This window comes from Oreochromis niloticus, linkage group LG20, assembly GCF_001858045.2.
Source record: "Oreochromis niloticus isolate F11D_XX linkage group LG20, O_niloticus_UMD_NMBU, whole genome shotgun sequence".
NCBI lineage: Eukaryota > Metazoa > Chordata > Actinopteri > Cichliformes > Cichlidae > Oreochromis > Oreochromis niloticus.
This window is the reverse complement of record NC_031984.2, coordinates 7,015,233-7,042,935: the sequence shown is the minus strand read 5'-3', so window position 1 is coordinate 7,042,935 and position 27,703 is coordinate 7,015,233. Positions and strand designations below refer to the sequence as shown.

The window sequence follows — 27,703 nt, the reverse complement described above, 5'->3', positions numbered from 1 at the left end:
CTAATACACACAAAAGCAGCGTTCAGTTTTATTTATGTTTCTGGTACAGCTTAACCGTGAACTCATTAATCCCGGTTTGGCTGAGAGTCCCCACCTTTACAACTTCTTTGCCTGCTCTGGTTCAATTTTAAGTACGGCAACCTGCAAAATAACTTGAGCGAAAAGTTAATTATCAACGAAAACATAAAATACGAATGTTGCAGTAATTCATAAGTATTTTATTACACAAAGAAAATTGCTATCACAAAGTTATCACTGAACATTTAGCAATAAATATGAATTTCCATACACGACAGTAAAATGGGGACTATGTTGGTAAATATATAAAGAAAAGACTCGACGGTGAAACTGAACAACAGGATCACAAACACACACACATACATAGAAAGAAAATGACAAACAGATGATAATGAATACCCCTCCATAACAGTCCCACATTAGGCTGGAGCAACGTTTCGAGTGTTGTTATGAACGAATTCTGTTTAGCTCAGTCCATCTCCGCAGACCTTAATCCAAAGTTTCTGTGCTTTCTTCTCTCATCGGGAATATAAATAACTAACAGAGTATAAAGCAAAAGCGCAGCATCTCAGCTGTCAGTTCTACTCTGTTCTGTTCCCCGTGGTACAATCAGATTCAATAAAAAGGCGAACATTTGGAGCCCCTGAAGCTCCAAACAGGCCGGCAGTGAGCGAAAGTGTCCTCATGTCCAGTCAGGAGAACCAGTACCAACACTCTCCATTTCCTTACTCCATGTCTCTCTACTTTCACCTGCTTCCTCTCTACATTTCTCTGCCTCCCTTCGGTCTCTGGCTGAGCTTAGGATGGGCCTCCGCTTCCCTGGGCAGCTTGGCTGTTGGAGCCCTCCGCCTCTGGGGCTGGGGAGGACCCTGGGTCTCCTCCTGCTGGGTCAGGGAGGAAAAAAAAGTCAAAGATACTTTTAATTTAACTCTAAAAGACGTACGGCAATCCAAGTAGTAAGAGAATCCTGAGGAAGGAAATACAACTTCCTTCAGTAGCCCAGTGTTAGTATGATTTGACTCTTCTCACAATATAAGCATCCTGTGGTTTGATTTATCTCGGTCATTTAATTGTCAACTTATGGGAAAATTGTCTTTGACTGAAAACAAAGCCAGCAAGAACAACCGTGTAACACGCAACAATGCAGTCTGGTACAACTGACATTAAGACACCTTCCTCTTAAAAACTAGACCTTCGACTAAGACCGAAGGATGCCACAACGATGTGTCGTGGTGCTGCAGTTACAATTAATTCAACACTGAGACAACAATCGAATCTCACAGAGGCCATAAACTGAGTGAAATTTTCTTTCTGTGGTATATTTTGGTGAATCTAGTTCAGGGGGTGTTTTGTCAAAGAGATAAGTCTTTAATGTGGCTTAGATCAAAGTAATAGTCTTGCACAGATAAGCAGGAATTCTTCTCAACTAGCTTCAGGATGATGAATTGTGGTTAAACTGTTTTTTTCAGAGTAGAAATCACAACAGTTCTTTCAGCTCCGGTCTGGCAGAAAGAAGATTTGGCAGATTAATGGTGCCATTCTGGAAGAATTTTACAGATATCTGTGAGAAATAACAACAAAACAAAGGACTTCTAGTAGTGTGAAATTTTCATGTAGCTCAAGCTTCTATAACATTCTCACTGCTGCACACTTTATGATTGCTCCAACAGACTCAAAAATAGTTTTCCTTCTCAGATTTAAAGCCATGTCTTTATCTTATTTGCCTGACTGTAATCGCAGAGGGATGGAGAAAAGGTGACTTTAATTCATGTAATGATTTAAGTGGTGATTCATCAGCATCAATTAATCTTTCTTACAGTCAACCAAATACCCAAACTGGTCTAACCACAGACTCTAACCGTGTGTCTCATGCATACTCGTTTTACACCTCTGAACATAATTTTAAAAATCATCAGGTCTTAAAATGTGTTAATAATTAAAATACAACCTCAGATGAGCAACATAAAAAAACCAGCATGCTATGATTTATTAATATTAGATAACAAAAAATAAAATACAGAAACCAGGAAAGAAAGACATGATGATCTTAAAGAAGCAGTTATTTCTGTCCATCAGTAAGGCCATATCCAAACACTTTGAATAAGTCTATCATTCTACAAAGATTATCCAGCAGAAAAAATCCAATATGTTGCCCAGGAGTGAATGTCCCAGTGAAATAACCCCAAGGTCAGATTGTGCAATGCTCGGAGAAATTACAAAAAACCCCAAGAATTCCATTTCAGTCATTTAAGACAGGTCTCAACGAGCCTTAAAGTTCATGACAGTACAATTAGAAATAGACTGAACAAGTACGGTTTGTTTGGAAGGGTTGCCAAGAGAAAGTCTCTTGTCTATAAAAAGAACATGGCATCTTAGGTTTGCAAGATTGCTTCTGAACAAACCGCAAGACTTCTGGAACAACATGTTTTGGACAGACGAGACAAAAGAAGAAAGGTTCAGCCATCGTTGGCCATCAAGTTGAAACTTGATCATGCATGCCTGGACTTTATCAAATTTCAAGTCGCTGCTTCTGAAAGTGGTTATGAGGGACACTTACTGTAGTTCTTCATGCACAATTCTGCATTTTGGCTCAGTTTTTGTTAAACAAATAATGACATGGTGTAATGTGTCATATGTTATTGTTCATATGAAGTTGTATCTATTGCTGTTTTTAAAAAAATTTTGGTTAAAAAAAACAAATGTGTTTTTTTGTTATTATGTTCCAAATTAAGAAACCACAATTTTATGTTGTAAAACAAATAAATAAATAGATTAATCTTGCTAAACAACTGATATCTATTTAGCAATAACTACTGCCTAAGGCTCCACAAACAAATGAGCAATGCCGAAATCATGTCCATCTTTGATATACAGTCTATGGGTTTTACACTGTTGGCCAGTCTAAAATCTTGCCAAGCAAATTTTTAGTTTACAATATGCAAAACTATATGCTTATTTTCTCTGATTTGCTTTCACACTGTATAACACACATTCATTCTGATGTGGCTTTACTGACCTGCAGCCTTCAGGTCCATCTCTGCCATGTCTTTGGTGAGTTCACTGGTGCTGGTCACTACTGACCCCTCCCCTGAGATGTCGGGCACTGCGTTCCTGCGGCCTGTGCGATCACAGTTGATGAAGTCTGAATACGACGTCTCCACATCCATCATCTGCCCATGACCAGCGCTCTCATTACACCTGCCAGAGGGAGGAGGGGGTGTCAGACGGCTGTGGAAGTGTTGCAAGAAGCAAATAAATCACAGTGTTGTCTCCTTTCAAAGCCGTGGGTGTACTTTTTCCACTTTATCCTGTGCATTTCTACTTCGGTATAGCCAACAAGACATGTAAAATACTGGCAAGTAAGTGAAAAATCACAAAGAATAACCAAAACGGAGAAAAAAAGCAGCTACTTAGAAACAATTCTACAGTGGAGGGATCACCAAGAGGAAATTAATAAACAGATTAATGAAGGTGTTCGTAATTGCAATTTCTATTTTGGTATACAATTAATGACACTCTTAACATCTGTGCTAATTGGTCATCCTAATTACACTGGAGAAAGGGGGTCTCACTAACAGTTGGGCCTGTTGACTAGAGTTAATTTGTCTGTCTTAAACGTACTTACAAAAGAAAAAAAGACAGGAAAGGGTGAAAGCTTGAGAGAGTGCCAATAAATGTGGAAAACAAGGGTAAAAACCTAAACTCATTAAAAAAAAAAAGAAAGAAAAGAAAACCAGCAGGGATGTGGCCAGAAAGAGTCCTGGCAAAACAAAACAAACAAAAGCAAATCAAGCTCCCATTAGCTTTTTATTCCTCTTCTGCTTCCTGTTCTCACTCCATACTTAACTAGGTCATGGACACCGCCAACCACTAAAACACTACAGAGTCAGTATTCCTCAGAGACAAGAACAATAATAATACTGCTCCAGAAAAGAAAGCGATAGAAAAGATAAGAAAGTAGTCCTCTGATGCAAACATGGGGTCACAGAAACCCAGAGACTGCCTGCAAATGCCATCACAGCTGCTCCTCTCCTACAGCTTTATTCCCTGAAGGTCCCCCCACAGGCTAGCACAGACAGCAAAGACCTCTGCTCTGTATGTGCAGCATACATGACTACAACTACAGACTAACTCTCTGTTAAAGCATTGTTAAGTCACAACTGAACAGCTAAACAGCAAAGCCATGAATCTTTAACAGACTTGAGGGCGAGTTGAGGAATGAGAGGGGAATAAAAATGAGCTGGCAGACGCAGAAACGACACGCTGACCTGGGGCCAGTCTGTTCCCAAACTCTTTCACTCACATTCCTTTTGTATCATTCAAAGGGTCCCACGATTGTTTTCTTTTCTTTTACAGTGCGTGTGCGCCATGCCAAAAAGGAAGCACCCAGGGTCGTTCACTGAGAGGTCAGTAGCAGCTGCAGATGTAGGCAATGCTGACTGGGAAATCTGCAGTGAAGGGCAGGCTGTAAGCCCCTGTAGGTAAGAGCAGTACCTCTGAAAATGTCACTGAGTTCTGGACTACTGGCATTTCCCTGAGTGCTTCTACCAAACACAAGAGCCACTCTGTATTCACGACAGCAGATGGTGGTGCGATCCTCTGATAGATTGTCATCTAGATAGCCGAGCTATAAGAGTCATTGGTGAGTAAAAATCTCCGTGGGAGACCAGTGTCTCACAGGTTCATGAGTACACCTAAAGTACCACCTTTTCCTGGAGCTTGAACAATCAAGGCTTTCATTAACCACCAATTAATCTTGATATTAGAAGGAAAACATCTGTGAAATTTCTGATTTTTCTTTTCAACAAGTTCAATCCCAGACCTTTATTTCTGGATTACACTGAACAAAGACACAAAGAGATATTATACTAGTGCTAATCAATCACGCACAATTAAAAAACAAAACACAAAACACTGACGGGCAAAGTGGGTAACATATTCTAGGGGCAATGTAATGTTCTGATGGGAAACTTCAGGTCCAGGAATTCTCTTTAAAGTGGACTGTTATGCTACTTTCATCTCCATATTTCTTTTCTTGGACTTTACTAAAGAAACATTGTATTTCACAATCAGCCTTGATGCAACACATCACCTTATCTAATGTTTGAAGCTGTTGAGGCCCATTCCCCTTCACTTTCAGGCTACTTTCTTCTGATTGGATACCCCTAACAAACAGAAGGTCTGAACAATACATGGGCGGGGTCTTTCACCTTGCTTTATCATGTTTAGCCAATAAAATAGCCTGACTTTTTCTACATGCGTGTTTAGGAAGGTGGTTTTTATCTTGTGGTAAATTTGTGTAACTGACATAATATTCAAATCTATCCTGAGATTGTAGTTTATTGAGTAAAGGTGCACAATTGGGCGCATGTTGTACTGTGTAGTTAACATCGTTTAAAAATGAAACAATAAGTTTGTTGAAATTGAATTGCTTAACAAAGTAGCAGTGTTTCCAGTTTTATAGAGTGTGAACTGAATATCTTCTGGGTTTTGAATGCTGACTGGAAAAAAAGGAAGACAATTACAGGGAGAGGGATTTAAAAGGAAAATTCCCACTTCCTTCAACGGAGCAAACACCATGCACAATAGAGGCATAATGACAATGCAAAATTAAAACCACAGGCTACAGCTCCAAAAACTATCACCAAGAGCTGTCAGTACCTAATAAAATCAAGGGACACTAATTTACTGTAAACTCTTTATTGTTACAACTACTTAAGAGAATGCTTGTTATTCCAATGAATATTCCAAGACGATGTGTGAAAAATATTTGCGTGTTAGCTTATTTTGTTGTAAACTCAGGGCTGCCTGGATGTGACATAAGGTAACAAAATACTCCGAGCCAAGAAGCACTCTGTCTCATAACCACCCATCCATTTTCTTAACCGTTTATCCAATTCAGATTCACGGGAGCCTATTCCAGCTGTCAGCTGTCTCATAACCTGCCCATAAAAATGCAAATTGTTGTTTTTATGTTTTTAAGTCAAAAGTGATTAAACCAACATGCTGTAATACGTCAGGAGTGATATTCTGGACTGGTGAGCAGATGCACCAAAGCAAACACATGAGACAATGTATCTTCTCATCTAATCCTCAGCAAAAAAAAAGAAAAGCTAAGAGACAAACCAGCATATCAGTTTCTTTAAATTGTAGTTGTTGCTCTATGAAGACAACAATTTCACATCACATTATAAAACAATCACTCAGGCATGCTCCTAATGAGTGCAATTTCTACACAGAATGAAAGATTTTAATGGGAGATCTATCAAACAAACAGTGAACACTGACTGTGTGCTCAGTGCAGCAATGACTGAGCTTGTGTGGTTTGTTATGTTTGCCTTTTTCTTCTCCACCGGCCCAGTTGTTATATGGCTTATGGAAGTCTCATTTAATTGCCATTTGTTTGTTTAATTAGTTGGCTTCCTTGCACATGTGGATCAAATCCTACCATGAGATCATTAACAGGTTTCCATGGAGGGATGACGATGATGATGGTGATGATGCCTTCTGCTCTTCAGCTGGTGTTTACACTCTTCTGTGCCTGACTGCCTGGTCTCAGCTGTGATGGAAGCAGTTTAATGGTGGTACATCTCAAAATCACTCGATACCGATATCCACACAGCCAACTGCGATGATGAACTTGTTTTTGTGGCGCTGGCTCGACTGACTGAAGCAGTGGCGCTTGCGGCTGTTGTTCACATGACACGATTTGTATAATGCAAATTGATATGGAAAGCTACTAAGGTGCGAGGTCTTGTATAAAAAATAAATACATTTTTAAAAAGGAACATCAAGAACCTTTCTTCTAAAAGTAGTTAACTACAGGTCTTGTTTGATTGGTTGCATGCAACCAACCTACTTTAAAGGCGATGCCTTCAAAGTGCTCAATCATGACCCCAAAACTAAAGCATGTTCATCCTAAACTTATAATAAATGCCAATCAGCAGCAAACCTTCATGTTTACAAAGTTGAAACTAGCATTTTTGTCTGATAGATGAGAAGTCCAGAAGATATGCAGCCCTGCCCCATATATGTAGATGGCCTTTATGTGTGTCCTTTTAAAGACGCACTGTACAGTATGCTTAACAAATCCACCTTCCACACAGATTTGATTCATCCCCCGCTTTCATGTGGAAATGTCAACAGTACTAAATTCCAGGAATTATGACTTATGGTGCTCTTAAAGTGCATGTCCTAGTTTGATTAAAAAGGCGCCTTTATGCGAAAACCCAGGGCAAGTACACAGAGGGAAACTCTACACTGCTGCAGCTGGAAACACTGCCACCAGACAAATGTCACAGGTGTGTGTATATACACTTGAGACAATATAACAACTCAACACTCCAAGGGAAATCGCCACATCCCAGCTCATGAGCTGAACTCCGCTTAGCCTTACTCTCTTTCCCCTTCTTCTTCCTGCTCTGCATTGTATGTGTCAACAGTTTCCGATGTAGGCAATCACTTTCGGGGAAACATGCCAATTCAAATTCATATTCCTGCAGTATTATCCCACACACAATACACTGTAGCCTATTGTGAATGAAAGCAAAGGCTGAAGAAAACATGTACAACAGCAATATCAACTGTATACAGAGAGGGTTCTGACAGGTTTAAACATGAACGGTGACCACACTGGGTGAGGTGACATGTAACCCGAGAGATTGGGGCATGTAGATATTAGAAACAAAAGCCTTTGAGAACACTACGGGAATATGAGTCAGCACAGTTACTTATGCTGGGCCCATTAGAGAGGCAAGCTCACTTCAGTCCCAGCGGAGCCTTTTAAGCCTGATTTGTGTGTAATAAACTTGCATTATCTGCAATAACCCACACAAAGACTGACTTCTTTGCTGATTCTGACATCCATTAGGGCAATCTACCTGTCCAACTTCAACTCAGTCAACTAGTTTTTGAACAGTCCTTGAGTAGGCAAAAACTCTCCATATCACAGTCATCTGCCTCAGCTTAAAATTTCTACTGGCCTATTTTTGGTGGTTTAAAGTTAATAAAATCCAAACAATTACTAAATCATGTTAACAAGAATTGTTTGACTAAACAGCTGGTTGACTGACAGAAAATGTATTTGCAATCTAGCAAGGTTTAATAGAGGAATATGTTCAACTGTTTTTGTGAGAATTTGATGTTTTTATTTTACTGTAAAACAGTAAATTAATGTTTTGGGGTTTGGACTGCTCGCTGGACACGTCAGGGTGTACAGACATCAAAATGATCTTTCTGTGCACATTTTTTTAACCCTCCAACAAAAGAAGATTAATCTTGAAATAATTACCCAAACGAAAGCTACAACGAGAACACAGTAATTATTATATTAACAACACAATGCCAGTCTGAGCTTCCCAGATGCCTGCGAGAAGACTTCATTTTATCCAAAATACAACAATATTCAGTTTACTGTGATTATAAGCAAATTAAAGAAGCCAATCCTTCTAACATATAAGGTGAATCTGTTCAAACTGCTTGAAATATATAGCATTTCAATTTCTGCCAGTTTGTCACTTTTCTACACTTATAAAGAACCACAAACATCTTCTTGATTTGAATCTTTACTAGCTTGCAGTTCCACATACTAAAACTTTTTGTTTTACTTACGTACAAACAGTACATTACAACAGGTGACACGGAATTAACGCCAAGCTGTCTCTCTTACCAAAGTAATCAGAGTTGCTTCATCTCCTCTCAGGTCCCTGCAAGCAGACACAAAGTATTTAAGACAAACGCTCCTGAATCGGTTCACCCTCCAGTGCAGAGCGTTGCACTCTGAGAGCACCATAACACTAGTGTGCTCAGCTCTTTGCCCTCCTGCTCGCCGCCTCTCAGCCCCCTTGAAATGTGGTCTGGGCACTGTCTATTCACATGATGTCAGCAGCTGCTTGGTTGACAACAAGCCCACTCCAAACACAAAGGAGCTGTATTTCCTCATCAGGATTAGCATTGTTGTTCCTCCCTGGTCTTCCTCTCATAAATAAATAAATAAAAGCTCTCTCCATTCAACTTTGTGTGTATGTGTGCCCCATATCCTTCCTCTTCTTATAGGACCCAGGCTGGGTGGGAAGACCTAATTTCCCCTGGTGAAGTGAGTATTGCAACTTGGCAACCCATTGGCTTTTGCTCTTCAGTAGCCTTTTACTTGTGCACTGGGAAAAACCTTCCCTGCTGAGGAGACAAGAAGACGCTGCTTGAAAGAGGTTTTCAGCACCTCCCTCTCTCTCTCGCCGGCACTAAAAATCAGAGGATTACGATTAAGTCACAGTAGAAGCCTCCATCTTCTCTGTCAGACATGCAGAATTATCACTGATAACACTGGATACTCAATGCAATTTTCCATCTCCTCTCCACTGAGCGGAGATACCGAGAATGATCACTGCCACTCTCATATAATTGCCATCCTAAATGAGCGTACTGAGCTCCTACGCCTTAAGGCATTATGAATCAGCCGAGGAACCGGAGATAAGAAGGCTGACCAAGGCTATTAGCATCAGCTACTGTGGAAGAGTCATGAGTGAACTTATGAATAAAACAAAAAGGAGCTGCATCTTCAGAAAGCTTCAGCCAAATCAAAAATCAATCTCACTCGGACAGATTATCTCAGCAGGCAAGCAGAAGAGCAGCTAAGTTGTGGTTCCCCACTTCGTAAGTCTGAGCACTTCAAAGATCAATTCCCAGCATTTGTTTCTCAAGAGAGATCAGTGCTGGAGAAAAACACACATACGAATGGCTTTGCTCCAAAATGAGTTATCCACCATTAAAAATTACTCCAACTCCCACACTGACTACCATCATATTCCTCTAAGAAGAGCTACAAATTAAGGATTTTACTCTGAAGCATTCTTCCCGTACAATGACATGGAAAAAAGGAAAAGGCATTTTCGAAAAATGCTTCACAGCCCATTGCAAGTAAGGCTGCAACTCCAGATTATTTTCTTGATTATCAACTGGTCTGCAGATTCCATTTTCTTCCACTTATCAGATTTAAGGTTACGTTGGGCCTGCAGGATATCACAGCTTGTTGGACTGGACAAGAGGTGCGCCGTGGACAGATCAGCAGTGTATAGCAGGGCTAACAGGCACAGATTACTGTGCTCGTATTCACACCTACCTTAGAATCACCAATTAACCTATTAACCTAACATATTGATTTGTGGTATTGTATTCATTTTAAAACCAATTAGATTAATTTGTATACAATTTAAATAAAATTCCCCATGCATGTTTATTAAACTCAAGTCAGCTTTATAAGAGATTTTTTTAGACTCTAATATACAGTCTGCACATTAGAGAGGCATTCATACAGGAAAGATTCAAAACTTGAAAGGCTTGACTGAAAGGCTTGGTCATCACTGAGCTTCAGTTGAGCATTAGTAATATTGGTGCCACAAAAGCCCAATGGATACTAATAGATGATATCCACCACAGCCACAGTCTGTTGCCTGTCTGGATGTTTCTTTTGTTTGAATGTGAAATTACTGAACTCGTCCACCATACTAACAACTGTATTTTTAAGGATTATCATTTAAGGAGCATTTTTCTCTTTGTTTTGTATCTTGGAGGGGTGGCATCTAGAATCTTTAAAGTAATTCTGAAAAAACAAAACACTGAGGTCGTATTAGCCCAAGAGCAAAGCTCAGTAAAAAAATATGTGAATAAGAGTTGTTCATTCATTATGTCTTAAAAATAGAAAAAGAAAGAAAAGAAAAAAACCCTGACCCTATTTGTTTTCAGCAGGAGTCGGATCGACCATCTCTTCCCCTGCCTGAGAAACTTCAAGCTGCACTGGCTTTCAGGGAATTAGGAGGTCAGAGTTTCAGCGTGTTACTAAACCAACACAAGTCTTGGTGGTCAGAAAAAAATCAATCAGAAACGTTACAGGCATCCTGTGTGGTTAAGTATGTGTGTACATAAGGTCTTCTTCATTTTGTTCTCCAGGATGCCAGGATCAGTGTTTCAGGTGGGCTGATGGTACGTAGTGCACCACAGACCGGTTTATGTCCAACAATATTTTCACAGACCGGCCTTTAAGGTGTCAGGGATAAATCCAACAAAATAAAACCAGTACTAGTACAAAAGAAAGAAGATTTATTCATAGCACATGGGAAAAGACCCAGGGAAACCGAGTTAACGCTAAAAACGATATAAAAAAAAAAAAATAACGATAAAAACCCCGAAAACCATAAATTTCACACCCAAGCCTTAACTCTCGTGGTCCGGTACCAAACGACTCATGGACTGGTACCAGTCCATGGCCCGGGGGTTGGGGACTGCTGAGTTAACTGACTTTCCAACAAACATGGTTGATATCAACTGCACCGTATATGGCCCGATATTGATGTTGTGTCCACAAACACATCCAGCAAGAAATATTTCTCACAGTATTGCAATAAAGGATATATGTGTTTTTTAAATACATTTGATTAACAAATAATTTGCTAACTGAAAGGTTGTGAAAAGCCACACAACATCCACTTCTCTTACACAGGCTAGTATTACATGATTTTATAGGGTTTTTTTTGTTGTTTTAAGCTAAAACACTATATTCCGCCACAGGATCTTTACCCTACAATATAAAGCACCATGAGTTGACTGTTGAGATTTGGTGCTATATAAATAAAACTGAATTCAATTGCCTCTCTGGACACACATCTAATCAGTGTTGGTCAGTTCACTTGGTGAGATAAGAAATGGACTTCAGAGTCAGAAGTCACTGTTTGAGTCTCCCTTGCAGCGGTTCTGAGTCCCATTCTGAAACTTGTACGGTTAAACCCTTCGGTTTTCTTAGAAGCTAGTGCCTCGTAGTCACAGTAACATGATCAATCACTGTGTGTGTAAACAATACTTCATTTTATATGGACTAGTTGACTAAACAGAGGAATCGGGGACCTTAAAGATTAAATAGTTGAATTCTCTAAACATTAGGGAAAGGTGCTTCCATGCTTCCTTTGCTACAGGATACACTTGAGCGCCACTTATAAGATAAGCCACAATTCAATGTGACGCACCATTTGACCATTTATGGAAACAAACCAGTGACGATTGACGCAAATCATGTAAATTACTGGTGAGTTTTGCATCTTGTTGTGCAACTTGCTAACATGTAAATACATTTTGAACTTTAACATCTTTGTGTAAACCTACAGTATATGTGAACAACAATGCAGCATTGCTTCATTTTATTCTGCTTGTTATGAAATTGTTGCCTTGTGCAAATCTACTGATGACATTAGAAAAGTTCACTACAAATACACATACCGAGCCATACTGAAGTGAAGCGATGGTTCCAATGCAACTTGGTTTGCATTAGTTTTGTCTTTGTTTATGAATTTTCCTCTACCTTTTGTCCTGACCTCATGCCCTTGTCTAATGATGTAAAGGACAAGTGGTTAGGAAAAGATCTGGATGGCAATGTTTTTGGCTGTTTCACTGCAGCCTTTGATGCCTTCTGCCATTAGTGACTAACATAGCCTCAGGTTTCTAGTACTGAACAGAGACGAGCCCATTTGCAACCAGAAGCAAAGTTGATTCAAGGGACACAACCTGAGGACATTTATCAGAGCTCCCACTAGAGCAGGGACTTTATTTATCCTCTTTTCATACACAGTCCTCAAGTACATGTATAAAGTGGAATTCCCCTTCAACTAGCCATTTTCAGTGTTTTCTGGCCACCATTACATGATGCTTCATTTCAGATTTTGCACCATATCCTGGCTATTCCTTCACAGTGAGCTTACTTTTCATCTCAGAAAAGGAATCTAAATCAGTTTCCTAAAATGCTGGGCTATTCTTTTACACATTTATTTATAACGTCATTCTGAGGTAATCACACCGAAGCCCTGCATGACTTCCACTTATTTTATCAGACATAAGCCACACTGATTACTGCTGCTCAAAAAGTAACAACTGCTGAAAAGGGAAACCCTTTATATAACATGCTTTTGCTGAATATGTCTAATTAAAGGAGACAGATCTCCTCTAACTCGGCATTAAAATGTCAGTGCGCTCACACCAACTTAAATTGATTTTTTTTTAAATTTATTCAGTTATTTCATCTGCTGAGCAGATGGCAGGGCCACATAATAAACAACACTAAAGAGACAGACAATACTTCTACTACAGACTGTGTCCTCTTCTGTTAGCACAGCTCACTTAGCAACAGCTGGGGCAATCGATACTCGTTTTAGAGGAGGGGGAGCCGGTGCATCATGATATTGCTGTGCCAAATGATACCCATCCACAAAAAAACAATAGGATCGCATTTGCCTCTCTGGAGGTAAGTAAAGGTTACGTTACCAGAGATATTAAATGTACAACACAGTACTCCAAATAACCTGTAATCAATGAGTATTTCACAGGCAGTAGAGAGAAGTGTCAAGATATATGAGACAGTCTGCTGTAGCAGCATTTTCTGCCTCAGGCTATAGGGATTCCCCTGGTTTGTATTTGTGTGTGGGTGTGTGTGTGTCTCAATAGGATGGGTGTGACTGATTCCCATCAGCCAACCGTGATTCATAGCTGAGTCAGGAGCAGGTGCTTCAACCGGACTGTAAAATGAGGCCATGATTATGGCCCCCTTTGTAAGCAAGGGGGAAAAAAATTCTCACATCTCAGTTTCAGAGTGCTGCGGCAACTGTTCGTTTAGATTCTCATCTTTCACGAGACTGTTCACGGGCAGTGTTGTCACAAAAACGAATGTGTCAGGAGAAACAGATTTTATAATGAATGACTATCAGAAGCGAACAGAGACAGCACTCTCATCTAATACAATCAAAGCAAATAAAAGAGACGACTGCTCCCTGAAATTCATCTCATCTGAACAGTTACCGTCTTGTTTACTTGACAAGACAAAATAATTCATAACTATATAAAGCAGCTCCGAGGGGGATTTGATTTGTTAAGGACTTAGTGCGGCTATACCATCTAAAAAATAGCTGAAAAGAATATTTAGTTAAAATATTGTTAAAAATAAATAAATAAATAAATAAATAACAAACGAAATGCATGCTGTTTATATTCGGTTACAGGGGTGGATGCTCACATTAAACATTTATAATAAGCATATTTACAAGTAAATCCTGTGAGCCAAAAGCTCGGGCTTCAGACTGCGCTAAATGTTCAGTTTCAGCCAGTTTTTTTACACCCTTAGATCTACATGATGTCATAGAAAGGAATATTCCTAATATGGTCATCTGGAGCACACAGTTTTGGCTGTAAGCACAGAAGCCCCACCTACTTGCCTGTGTGTATGACAGGCAGCCAATCAGAAAAAGGTTGGCTTGAATGAACGGGGGAAGGGAGCTAAAACAGCTTCTTTTGTGCAGTGGCTGATTTAAGGAGCTGCACAAAGGCCCAGTGTAGTAAAAAAGTAAGGATTAATAGTACTATTCTTAGTAGAACAGTTCCCTTTAAACAATAAGTCAGTTTGGTTGTTTGTTTTTTTGAATTTGATAATGTCAAGTTCCTCTCTTTTTACTCACTTTTTAATCTATTAAGCAAGAGGATAATAATATGACAACAAGTGATAAAATAATGAATTGCAACTGTTATTTTAATACCTTTTTCTAAAAAAAATTAAACAAATAAATATAACATATTTGGACTTCACAGTTACAATTGTTTATCCCAGCAGCTGCTTTCATCTCCCTAAATGTGAGGATCTGACACTTTTCTCTTAATGTGCTTGGGTTCGCTAGGTAACACCTTGAAATTTTGGAAAAATTCATTTTGACAATAATAGAGAGAAAAGCAGTAAATATGCTTGAAAAAGAAATATTTAACCAAATTTAATCTGAAAATGCTTGCTAATGTAATGTTTGGAAATCTGGAACACTTAGGAAATCAACAAATGGCAGAAAATGAATCAGCAGCAGCTTTGATGATGATTACAGTTGTTAAATCTTTGTGTCTTTCCTCTAAGATGACAAGATTTTCCTCCTTGTTTGTATTTGACATCATTTACGAATAAATATTTTTAGTCAAAACAAATTAGATTTAGTGTGGGTGAAAGCAAAGACAGCTGTTGCTGTACGGTATGAGGAAGATTCACTTTTATAATCACAAAGAAGACTGAATTTGGGCCACTTCAGCTGGAGATTAATTTTTAAGTCAGTCAATTAATCAATTACTTTCTTCAGCTCCAATTAGTTCCTGTCGACCCATTCCCATAAGTCCTCAGGTGTGATTGAGCCTTCTTTCTCTGGAAACCAGAGGGTATGCAGGGAAGCGTGGTGTTTAACTGCTGTGCAGGTCTGTGATTTTCCTCCCACTGTCCGTTCCATCTTTTCTAATTCTGCTGCAAGGTTGCCCATTTCTATTTCTGTCCGCACATTTAACAACACGAGACCTCAGCAGGAAGCAGGTGGTTTGTTTGCCTATGTTGTTTATGCCCTCTCTTTTCCCAGACTCTCTGCACACACACTGGAGGCTGAATAAGACCCTTGAGCTAACGAGGAGGATGAGGAGGTGGCGGCGGCGGTGCGGCGGAGGACGATGCAAGGACAAGTGGTAGGTGAGGGGACTGGAGAGTAGGTGGTGATGAAGGTAGGGGGGTGAGAGGAAAATGATGAGGATGAGGTGAGAATGGAAAGCAGATGAGGACAGAAAATCCATGAGGTTATTGAAAGGAAAAAAAGAAGGGAGGATGAGAGAAGCAGAGAAGGAATGCATCCATGTTTATTGTGCTTTCTAAATAAAGACAGAATCCCTCACAGGCTCCAATGTTTTCATTACTTTTTTTGAGAACTTGAGACACACAATACATCCTGCTCACGAGCTGTAGCACACAGACATTTGACCAGTTTGTAGCAGAATATATGATTTGGCTACTTCCTAATGCACCACCTGTTAGAGGGATTTTACCCACAACTTCCTCAACCCACTAATCCTCTCTCTTATAAAATAACAAGCACCAGAAAACGACTTACAGTCAGGCACGTCTCAGTCCCAAAGCCAGAAATGTGATTATACTAAACACAGCTGCTCTTTATGCTGCACTGGAAATAATTTGAAGAAAACGATTCGCTCCTCTCACCTGCCCCGACAGCCCCGCTGCGTCTGAGGTTTGCCAAGTAATTCCACTCAGCTACATCATCACACTTTTCTCCCACAAATCTAGGAGGATGTGGGCGTCATGTGATTCGATTTGCTGAGTTGACAGGGATACAAAGGCACATACGTAACCCTCCTCGTGAGCAAACACGCCGATACAAAAAAAAGGAAAAGAAAAGAGCAGAGGCAGTCATTGCACTCCATATCTGATTGAAATCATATCAACTACATGGAAGTATATTCATATATATATATAAAAATGACAGCCCTTGATTCAAGACCCATCTAAACACATGTAGCATCAAAATATGATACTAATAGGGTTATCACTAGTAGATTTCCAGTGTCAATGTACTGATGCATTTGCTTTATTTTACTGCTGTGACTTTTATCAGTGAGTTAGTTTTAACCAAGCAACAACCCAGGGTGCCAAAAAAAAAAAAAATTACAAAAAAAATGAAACACACACACACACACACACACACACACACACACCACACACACACACACACACACACATTCGAGTGCTAAAAATTGCAGTTCTTCTAGTGGCCACTTGGCGGTGACTTCAAAATTGAGCAAAGTTTGTTAAAATTCCAACTTTACAACATTAAAAAGAATGTTTACAGCCTGGTACAAAAACATTTTAGCCTTTATGGGTAATACAGATTGTCAAAGTGTATAGTTTCCCCCTTCATAACACTACACAGTGGGTGAATTCTTTTCCATCCATCTGGAATCTGAAGGTATTGACAGATGTCCTAACAGAGGGAGATGCAGCCAATCGATGCCTCACCCCTGTTCGCTAAACTGAACTTCTCAGCAGTGTTGATGCCTTTTGACGTGCTTCAGTTCTGGTAAATGAAATTTCGGTACTTTATTAGTCTGTAAAGTTTCTGAATGTAATTTGCTAGTGCTAGCTTATAATTTAGCACTCCACCCCACATGGCTTCAAAACAGTAATACTGAGGCATCCAAAAAGCAGAGTCCAGAAATCACAGGGTATGATATCATGATAGCAGAATCCATTTTTGAGTTTTAACTGCATTATATAGAGTTACATATGGGCGAGTGATACACAATACTTTAAGGAAATGCAATATTTCAATACTGGAATATTTCAATGAAATTTGTGATGATTATATTTACGACAATACAGAAAAAAATGATACAAAAGAAGATTTTATTGGTGCTGGCAGCTTGCAGGCAGCAGCATCAATTACAGCAAACAAAATTACGTGCCTTTTCCATCCTTTTCTAATGAGCGACTGTCACTGATGACAGACTAGTTCATTTAAAGTGAATCTATAGGCACAATGTGTCAGCAGCAGCAGGAGCAGCATTACACTGTTTAAGTAGTGACTTAGCATTATATACGGTGACACATCACACATCAAATAAGAACAAAACACCAAGGCTTTAAAACAGGAGCTCCTTTTTCCCCCTCTTACAGCATTATTCAGGGTAGTGGATTCAAGCATCGTAAGAGATCGTTATGAGGCTCAGACCAAGTCTTTTTCGGGCAATTTAGTTACAATTGCCAGGCTTTATATATAAATTTGAGTGCTTAGAATAACTAAAGTAACAAACCTTCCAACTATTCAGGAGCCTCCACAATGAAAGCTACTTTCAGCTGGTCTGTTATTCACAAGGGCTCGCCTTCGTGGGTAGCTCCACTTGTCCGATTTAACAGATTTTTACACTGGATGCTTTTTCTGACATAACCCCAAAGCGATTGGTGTCCCCATCCTTTAACCAGTTCCTTAAAGCTCTCCTTTTCCACCATGTAATTTCAATCCACTGTTTGCTCTTCCTGATATATGGAGTGTAACTAGAGAGTGCTCCAGCAATCCTTGGTGGAGCCATTTGTTTATTTTTGGGTCACACATGACTAGCTGCTTGTATTTCTCGGCTGCCTTCGTGGTCTGATCATCTTTTTTTTGCTCGGGTGCCGAAACAAGTTTGTTGTTTCCACCGTTAGCAGGAACAGCTTTCTTGCATTGTTTGAGGTTGTTGTAGGGGCCCTCTTTTTAGGTACTTAGTCATCATCAGAGGCAGACGCAATGGAAGCCATTGCTTTCAGAGATGCCGGGGATCGTGTCATCTGCGCAATGGGACGGTAAACCCATGACACTTTACATCATGTAAAAATATATACCAGTATAACTACAGGTGATATGATGTGGCACAAAATATGCAGCAGTGGAACAACTTCAGCTTTAAAGCTCAAGACCTGCCATGGCACAATTACCATACATCAAAATATAAACTTAAAAGCTTCACAAAGGAGCTTCATGTAGGTCTTTAGATTAGACTGACCAATGTAAGTATGATGTACATCTATGACAGTGTATGGATGGAATTTCTTGAATTACAATGCCTGTTCTTTGTTACAAAAAACATTCCACTTCTGTCCTGCTTTTATTGGTGAAAGCCAGGCAATTACAGTGGTTGTATGAAATTAAACATACTATTACTATGCAATACAGCCAGACAAACATAAGACCACTGTTAAATTATAAAAACACAAGCTAGTCCGATTTAAAACATGAATACTGAATGTCGTGTTAGGTTGCTTGTCTGACAACAGAGAGAATTACGTGATCATAAGTCCATGCAAATATTCGCATGTCAGAAACATTTGTCCTCGAGCTAACCCTCTGGAGCCAACTCGTACAGAATGTCCATAACTCCCGTAGCTCTTACGCATTTTTCAGAATTTTCATTGTTTACGGCTGTAGTCAGAAAATTTTGCATTACAAACTCACAAGAATACAATGTGTCAGACAAAAACATAGTACATACATTAAGTCACGGTGTGCGCCCAAGTGAACCAGGTGTTTGATGCCATGGGCACTCCAGCAGGAAAAGCTTTCTCTGTGTGGACTATTCAGAGGTACAAACAAGGTGAAAGAACACATCAATGTGTGTGTGTGTGTGTGTGTGTGTGTGTGTGTGTGTCTGACACGCCGCAAAGGGAGGGGGAACCAGAGATGACGGAGTCAGTTTGTGCATGATGTCTGGACTTGTTTGGATAATTAGCACACCACCTGACTGATATATTCCCAGCATTCACAGAGACAGCACAAGTGCAAGTCCAGCTATAAGTGTCAGTCCCTTTGTTATCAATATAATTTTCTTTGCCTTATTTTAATACATATTAACCCTTAATTAACAACTGAGTTTGCATTTGCCAAATGTAGCACAATGCCTCCAAAGAACAGATTAAGGAAACAGAAAGAAGGGAACTGCAGCAGGCAGCCCAGGAGGAGATCAGTAAGTATGAGAGAAACTAAAAGGTGTGCCAAATGTAACTTTATTTTTTTGCATTGACCGCCTGTCGCCCAAAATGTCTTACACAGTTTTCGGTAAAAGTCTGACACTAGTCAGGCCTCATACACTGCTTTTTGACAGCCCATTAATCTATGTATTAAGCAATTAATCTTATTTGGTTTTATTCTAACAAACAATGGGCAATGGGGTTCATTAATTAATGGATCACCATTTTTATTTCCTTCCACGTTTTTCCAAGTAGCCTCTTATCAACATTACTCATTGTTTCCTCTCCTCGGGGACTTGGATGAAAACACAATAAGAAACAATAAAATATTTTAAAGCAAACAGAGCCTTAGAAATACTGACGTGGATCAAATAAAAGCATAAATCAGATAACAAGCTCCTGACTCCCTGTCAAAACGCAAAGATCATGGTGTTCTTTTTACTTTAGGGGATTTTTGCCTTTTTGCCATTTTAACAGTTCACCGATTTCAGCATTTTATTCCAATCACATGGAATTTGAAACAGGCCACTCCATCTAAAATGATTAAAGTACATTTTCATTTTTCTATGAAGGGGGTTTCTCATCAAATCATCGTTCCACCGACCTGCTGGGCCAAAAAAAGGGACGCATCAATTTTACTTCCACATCAGTTCACGTGGATGGGAATCCATTTACATAATAAGGTTTGATTAAAAAGTCCCCTTCCAACCAGATTAAAACTGTGTTTATTTAACACCTCAGACCTATCTGTGATGCTGCTGCTGCTGTAGGCCCACATAGCTGAAGTAAGAGGGTGTAACTCAGCTTTGCTACATTAAATCAACAGGCTTAATGCTGAAAAACAGATGTGTTGTTTTAAAGGCGACCCTGCCAAACTATGTCATTAATCAGGAAGTTGAGAGACATTAGGGAATAGCTTTGGGTCTTTTAATAGCAACAGATATGCAGTATCAAACCATTTCCTCTAGCCATGTATCAGGTAGACAGAGGCACACAGGTGCAGCCTATCCCAGCACACTGGTTTCCAGTCTTTACAAGGCTTTGGACTCAGTTGTTGGAGTCAATTTTCAGTTGGAATGAAAAACCACAAGACACGTAAGCATTGCTTCACCAATAACTTCTTGAGTATGACACACTCTGACTGGATGCGGTTTGATTGCACTGTGGACAGTTTGTTTTCAGAGCTGTTACTGTAAATTTCAGCAGTGACCCAGTTTAACAAAAAAGATCCATTGACCCTCTTTAAAAAGAAAATAATGCTGCAAAATAGCTGCCAGTTGGCTCATCATTGACATTTTTGCCCACAAGCAAAACGAGGCCATGTAAAGCTGGTGAAGCTGGTTAAGGACACAGCCTCCATCGCAGTCCAGAGATACCATTAAACGGTGGCAATGCTGTGAGAAGATTTGCACACTTGTGGTTGAGATTTCTTAAGCATCCACTTCCTGTTCTGTTAGTCAGAAATTATCTGACTACATTCTTTAAGACGCAACATGTCTTGTGACTCTATGAGGAAGTAATGTTTTATAGAAAAGGATAAAGCAGATTTTGGAATAGAGCACTGCCTTTTAAATGATATTTTAATTGCCCTAAAGTGGCTGTAATTTAGATTTTTTTAAAAAAAATATCAAATGGCAATGTAAAAACAATGACTATGAAGAGGGGGTGGGGGGTCACTGACAGTGATTTCTGGTTCCCTCCCACGATTCTCTTTCTGGGAAACTACAGCTATTTTCAGTTTAAAAAATAAAATCTCTAAAAACCTACAGTAGACCAACTGCTCGTCACCAAAGAGCTGACAGATGTGTTAAGGGGCCAGCTGCTGAACATTTGTAAAGCATTTAGCTGAAGTACCAGACATTTCCCTCAGGAGTTGACTGAAACCAAATTCAATGAGGAAAAATGTTAATATTTAAATTACTGTACAAGCAGGAGGTGCCTAATGAATAATTATGAAGCTCTTAAAGTATCAGAGAGGTAAATAAGGAACTTTTTGACAGCTAGGTTTCAAACAGTTCCTTTGTATAAACTGAAAGTCTGCCTGTACATTGAAAGCACAACAAATTTCAATAATGCCAATTAAGGCTTTTAGCGCCAGGCAAATTACTGTATTCAACTGAGTTTCAGAATTTTGAGAAAGAATAATGCATCAAAAGCACAAGTCTTGTTGAGAGCATATGTTCGACACTGCAGACTTAAGGCGATAATGTAAATCTTTGCTTTTGAAATGCATGTTTGGGGATTTGATCAAAAGAAGACAGTGCTAAACAGAAGAAAACAACCAACAACACAAGTTCTGCTCTGAAGCTCCTTCCTCCTTCCAGAGGTGCATTTGGCTGCATTTATTTTGTAGTGAAACTCTAATGTGTCCCTACAAGGAAGCAAAGGGAAAAATATGTCATGAATGCAGGATGTGGGCGTCCTTTTTTTTAATCTTGCCCTTTGCTCTTTTGCAAGTCGCTGTTGACTTTGTGCTCCAATGGAACAGCCATGGCATAAATATTAGTTCTTTAATCATTCTATGTCTGCTAGCTCTTGCTAAACAAATGTGTCACATGACTGGCACAATGACCAATAATAACTTAAACCTTCTAGATGAAATGGCCCTGAAGTAAAAAAAGAACCTCAGCGCAGTGGTGAGCTGAACACACATGACCGGTATGACTGGAAGCAAGTCTAAAAAGCAAAGTCCTGTGATTTTCCACTTATGTTCCAATTGCCTTTTTTTAAATTAAGTGTAAACAAGGTATTTGTTTCCATTGGTCTTAATGCCCCATCCACCACCCCCCAGTTCTTGCATCTCTGAGACTGAAAAGGCATCATTAGACCCATCAGTGAACAGCTTCATTGGCAAGGTTTTCCAACATCACCATAACAGCTTTTATGACGTGACCATTATGCACCCTGTGGCTATTTAAAGCATCTCTGCGCTTGAGTCATCAAATGTACCTGTAAACCATCATCGGCACTATCTCCACCATCATTATTAAACATTAGCAAGATAATTAATGATTTCATTTAGCACTGCCAGCAAGATAAGACTTTCAGAAGTGCTCGGCAACAGAGGACAATGTGAAAAAGAGCAGTGATGGGAAAAGAAAATGACATTGAATGAACCATGTGGGTGTTGATCTGAAGCACTCTTCTCTTACAAATCCTAGTTTGTGTGAGGGAAATTGCACATGCTGGATTTGTGTCCATAAACATCATTAACCCATGGCCCAAGAAATGAGGTACAGTCTGTGATTAATTCAATTTCAATTTTTAAAAAAAAAGGAGAAATTTGGCTTTGATTATGTGGAAGGAGAAATTATAGAAAGACATCTTCGGCAGAAGCATCTTCCTGTTTGTCACACAAGACACAAAAGAGTGATGGCACTCATTTTCTCCCCATGGGGAAGTCAGGAAGCTATAAACAGAGTCACTTATGGCCTCCGTGCACAGGGCAAAGAATGTGGTTCGAGGTCAGCGCAGCTGAACTGACAAATCCCCCACAAAATATGTACACATTAAAACATGTGATCATACGGGGGGGGGAAGCATACAAAAATAGACCAAGAGCACTGTGTTCACTTAGTATTAAAACACTGAGTCACTGCTATGGACTCAGATTCAGGCTGTTGCTTTTGTGGTCCCTGTTATCTTAAACGTGTTAGGAAGGTTTCTGGGCAGTGGGCTGACATCTGGCAGACGTTTTGAACCAAATCACAGAACAGATTGCTCCATTTAGCTAAAGCATGTAAAGTCCTGTCCTTACTGCAAAAGAAAGCCTTGGATGTAACTTCTTTAGAGTTCCATTTAAAGCACCACAAAGACATAATGTCTTAACAATAAAAAAATTTTTGAAGAAAACTGGTTTAACCTTCGGTCGGGCTACAAGTGGAATACGGACAAAGCTGTCCAGACAGAAAAGGAAAGAGTGACAGAAACAGCCACACATCCCACCCATGCCATGTGTGCTTAATGCAGGGGCTGAGCACAAGGATATAGGAGTCTAAATGTTCTTAGGCTAATCATGTTATAGTTGGCAGCCCTCAGCAGAGGCAGATATGATTTCTATCTACTGGCATATTTTAAAGGAGCAGAATGGTTCTGAAAGCTCTGGCCATACAGCACTGCAGACAATCATAACTGCACTGGCCTGACCTGATTACTCATGATTTAACTGCTTTCCGAAAAGCCCGTGTCACAAATTAGAAGATGTGTAACCCACTAAAAGGCCTCCCAGGACAAGTCTTCCTAACAGTCAAATTACAAGGACGTGTAATCCTAATGGTAAGTGGTCTGCCTTTTCTTCTACATGCCTTTTTTGTGTCTAAATTGAAATGCAGGAGCTCTCCAGGGCTCTGTCCAAGGTCAGCAGGGCATGTGTGTCTCTCCAGTAGCGCAGGGTTTCCTAGCATCACTGCACTCTCTGTTCTGGCTGTTCTCCAGCCCCCTTGGCGTTTTTGATAGATAACAGACCATGTATGGTTAGCTGGTACAAAGGGAGGAGAAGAAGCAGCAGAGAGCTGGTCCAAAGAAAACCACATGCGACATCAGTCTCTACAGACTGTGCAGGATTTAATCTTAAACTCTGGAGGTGACCCAGTTCTTTGGGACGTGATTTTTTAAGGAACATTAACATCTTAAATGCAAAAAACTCATAATTTCTATTTGTATGTGTCTAGCGTTACCCTACATAAAATAGTTTGAAATTGTCTGTAAAACATTCTCTGACTGCAACCTGAAATGTTAAGATTTTTTGGTTCTCTTCGCATTATCTTGTAGTATGATTGCCTTTATTTTTGACTATTAATCCATTAAAACAAGAATAATGCACGACTTTACTATTCGATCTCTCCAAAAATTGGAAAATGCAGTAGTGATGTGCAACAGTTCCCCGGAGGAAAAAAGGGACAAATCAGTGCAGGCCAAATACTGCTTTTGCAGTTTAAGCTCATCTCTCTGCTTACCCACTCGGGCTCTGACAATAAAACAACTGGTTGTGCTATGGCAGCTGTATTATTTTGACTTAATCACAACCCCTGGTTTATTATTATGCCTGGATTACTGTGCACTGGGCTCAGGGAGCACTTTTACTTAAAGTCACGCAGTAGACAGTGAAGCAAACCACCCCAGGCAGGCGAGAAGCCAGTGTTTATTTTCACCAGTGCCCATGCCCAGTAACACTGGCACTTGCCCAGCAACACTGCAAAGTGGGGGGTCCCAAGCTGATCCCCACCAGGATGCTGATGATGCTTGAGAGCACCATCTCCAAGCAGCTCTGCTTTCTCTTTCCTTTTTTAAAAAGGAGAAAAACTGGACTGGGATGTTTCTAATCCACTCAGCAGCCAGGTTATTTGCAAGCAACCTCCTGTCAACGCTCCCACGTTATTCGATTGAGTAAGGAAATAGATGACGAAGTTGATCTGGGAGGTGGGTGATCTGGATGCACTGACAGAGGAGAAATAGCCCAGTTGATGAGCGAGGAGGTGAAGGCTTTCAACAGCAATCCTGTCTGTCATTAGCTACACTGAATGCAGCAGCTAATGTGTGGGAGGGACGTGGACGCCAGCCCTTTAAACTGTACACACACACACACACACACACACACACACACACACACACACACACACATATATATGTATGTAAAGCACGCAGGCGGCCAGAATAATAGACACACTTGAATGCCTCATTCTGTCGAGACAAAAATGTGAAAATCTTTAACAACCGCAAGATAACTCAACACAAAATAAACCCTTGTACAAGCAGGCGTTCGTGTGTATACCGTTTGGATGCGGTGTGTGTACAGTGGACATGCACAGCTCTGCAAATCAAGATGTATTGTCTAACGCTGGTCACTGCGCTGGCTGGAAAATGCCTTCCTAACATGATGTAGAAGGCTCGCTTCGTGACTCCACAGCTCCCTGCGGCTGGTCACTCCAAACATGAGCGTTCTTTGTTTTTTTACGCACGTAAACCAACAATAAATAATACATTTTTTTTAAAGCAGCAGCCATAAGAGCAACATCGGCAATACAAAGAGCGCCACTAACCTTGGCCGGGTCTCCTCCAGCTATCCACTTGTTACAATGGAAATCTAACACCATGGATCTCCAGTTAAGTTTCCTGGCAGTCGGACAAAAAACGCAGCGCGCCGAAGTGGGCCCAAAGTGAAGCAGGATGGTGTGTATAAAAAAACAGCCCCTGGTGAAGAGAGAGAGTGCGTGGCGAAAACCTGCGTGATTTTTTTTCTTCTCAGGGTACTGTCGGCAAACAACGGGGAAAAGGTTGTGTCTTCAAACAGCTGTTTTCCAAAATGGAGTTAGTCGTGTCTGAGCCAATCACAGCGAGTCTGTGGAGGCTCCCACTCCTCCTGTGGGCTGGATCCAAAACCACACTGCGCTCCGAAGATAAAACACCCACAGATTAGACGTCTCTCTCTCTTTTTTATAGAAGGGGGGGGGTCTTCTAGCTTTCATGTCACCGAACCTTTATTTAGCTGCACATCAAACCAGCAGACACCTCATGGGATGAGATTTAGGAAAGCCCCAGATGTTTGTCATGCTATTTCTTAAAGTAAATACTGCGTGGAAGGATTATCAGTGATGTAAACTGTCTAGAGTTTATTGTGCATGTAGACATACAAACATTCCCGGCTTCAGCTTTTGGTGTTGAGACAGCTGATTTTTTTATCTGATCGTTTTGGGTGATGTAGTTTGCGGAGCGGTGCACTGCATTGCATGTGTTTTCGTTTAAGCACCTAATAAACTGACACTACTTTGGGTGTCCGAGAAAATTAAAATGACTCTACAGGCCAGTTTAGTACTGCACTTTCATAATGGCTCAAACGGTTAAATTACTGAATTTCATCTTCCCCCATAATGCAGCTGCAGCGTATTAATATAACCTTTGCATCTGAGGCACCTACCCAAGCAAATAAATGAAAAATAAGATGCAGGTGTGGTCCCAGCCCACCGATTTCTCAAGTATTGCTTGTTGTCCTATCCAGGTAGTCAGAAATTATGTATGCCATTGTTTAAGTATTCAGATATATTTTTTTTAAATGCAAAACTATAACAGAAAAATATATTACTATGGTGCATTAAAACCTAGTTATGGTTCCGGTGTAATGGATTAAATAACAGCACAAGTGATAAGCTATAGAAAATAGCATTTTAGCTTTTGGAATGAATTAAAAATAAATTTACGGTGTGCAAAAACTAAAATATTTTTTAACCAGATGTTTAGTGGAGTGTGGACATATCTTCAGTACTAAAGTGTTGTCAAACTATTGCCAGATTCTCAGTTTTGTTTTTAGTCAACACTTCTCTGCAGTTTAATAACCTAAAAACAGAAAGAGACTCAAGCTCCATCCGCAACAATCAATAAAAAACAATAACTTCAAATATTTTTTTGTAACCTTTGAAAGCTCCAACTGCTTTCACATCTCTCAATGACTAAACTGAGCATGATATGTAAAATCAGAGCAGTGCCCCTTTAACTGTCTCACTCAGCGTCATGGAAACAGCAGAGCAACAATAACAGTGTGGGTTGTGCAGAGTTAAAATAAAGTTAAAATCTTATGAAAGAGAGAAGAAATTAATGAGTTCTGTGTTCTCGTTCCAGATGGCAGAGGTACAGCAGCAAACGACCAGGCTCACAAGCCACAAGTTATTTTACTTTACTGAAAGATATACTTCATTATTGTCTAAAATACATATATTCTATAAACTAAATCTATAAATCCCAGACTAACCTAATAAAAATTAAGAACCAGTTATGGTACAGTAGCCTAATGCATATTTAAATGCCATCTTCATCCTCAGTGTTGCTCTACTGTCGCTAAACATGTCCAAAAAAAATGTACTCATAACACTACATTTGCTGCTGTAAGGAACAAGTAGCATTTACTTCTGAGGTACCATTTTAAAGGTCTAATATGTATTTTATTTTGAAAGTTCACTCACTGCTGACCATCTAGACCCAGCTGCTGCCCATATGGTTGACATTTCAACCTTTTTGGTTTGAAAAACAGTGTGCAAGTGTGCTTTGATGTAAGTTTCCACTCATTGATGTGGTTTCTAGAAGTCTTGCAACAGTGCTCTCTGTACATAAACCCTGCTGGACTAAAACATTTTGCTCCGCCTGTCGTCAATATCCTTCAGCTGTCTCTCGCAGTAATTCGCAATAATTCAGTGAGCCCTCACATGCGAAGTCATAGTCAAGCTAGCCGCAACCCCAGCCGCACCTACAATGTTGTTGCACCGTTCTTACGCATATTACGGTACGGGTGCCGACTGGCTTAGAAACACGAGAGTCTTCTGTATCCTGGCATTTGTCACTATTTTACTAATCAATCCACTT

General features: G+C 40.0%; 1 protein-coding gene across 2 annotated transcripts; it reads right to left on the bottom strand.

The window, feature by feature from the left end:
- Positions 1-197: 197 nt before the first annotated feature.
- Positions 198-25,755, bottom strand: pkig (protein kinase (cAMP-dependent, catalytic) inhibitor gamma). 2 transcript variants are annotated; one of them, XM_003457050.4, is made up of 3 exons: positions 25,393-25,755; positions 3,035-3,216; positions 198-899 (listed from the first exon to the last, which is right to left on the bottom strand). In XM_003457050.4, the coding sequence occupies exons 2-3, from the start codon at positions 3,186-3,188 to the stop codon at positions 817-819; spliced, it is 237 nt and encodes a 78-aa protein (XP_003457098.1). In that variant the 5' UTR covers positions 3,189-3,216; positions 25,393-25,755; the 3' UTR covers positions 198-816. The 2 variants fall into 2 exon arrangements, with proteins under 2 accessions (XP_003457098.1, XP_025757773.1); XM_025901988.1 differs by lacking the exon at positions 25,393-25,755 and having other exon boundaries at positions 198-902; positions 3,035-3,240.
- Positions 25,756-27,703: the final 1,948 nt, after the last annotated feature.

Coding starts and splice junctions, on each gene's coding strand:
- pkig (XM_025901988.1), bottom strand. CDS start 3,188: ATGATGGATGTGGAGACGTCGTATTCAGACTTCATCAACTGTGATCGC. Junction 903..3,034: donor GATGGACCTGAAGGCTGCAG/GTCAGTAAAGCC, acceptor TCCCTGACCCAG/CAGGAGGAGACCCAGGGTCC.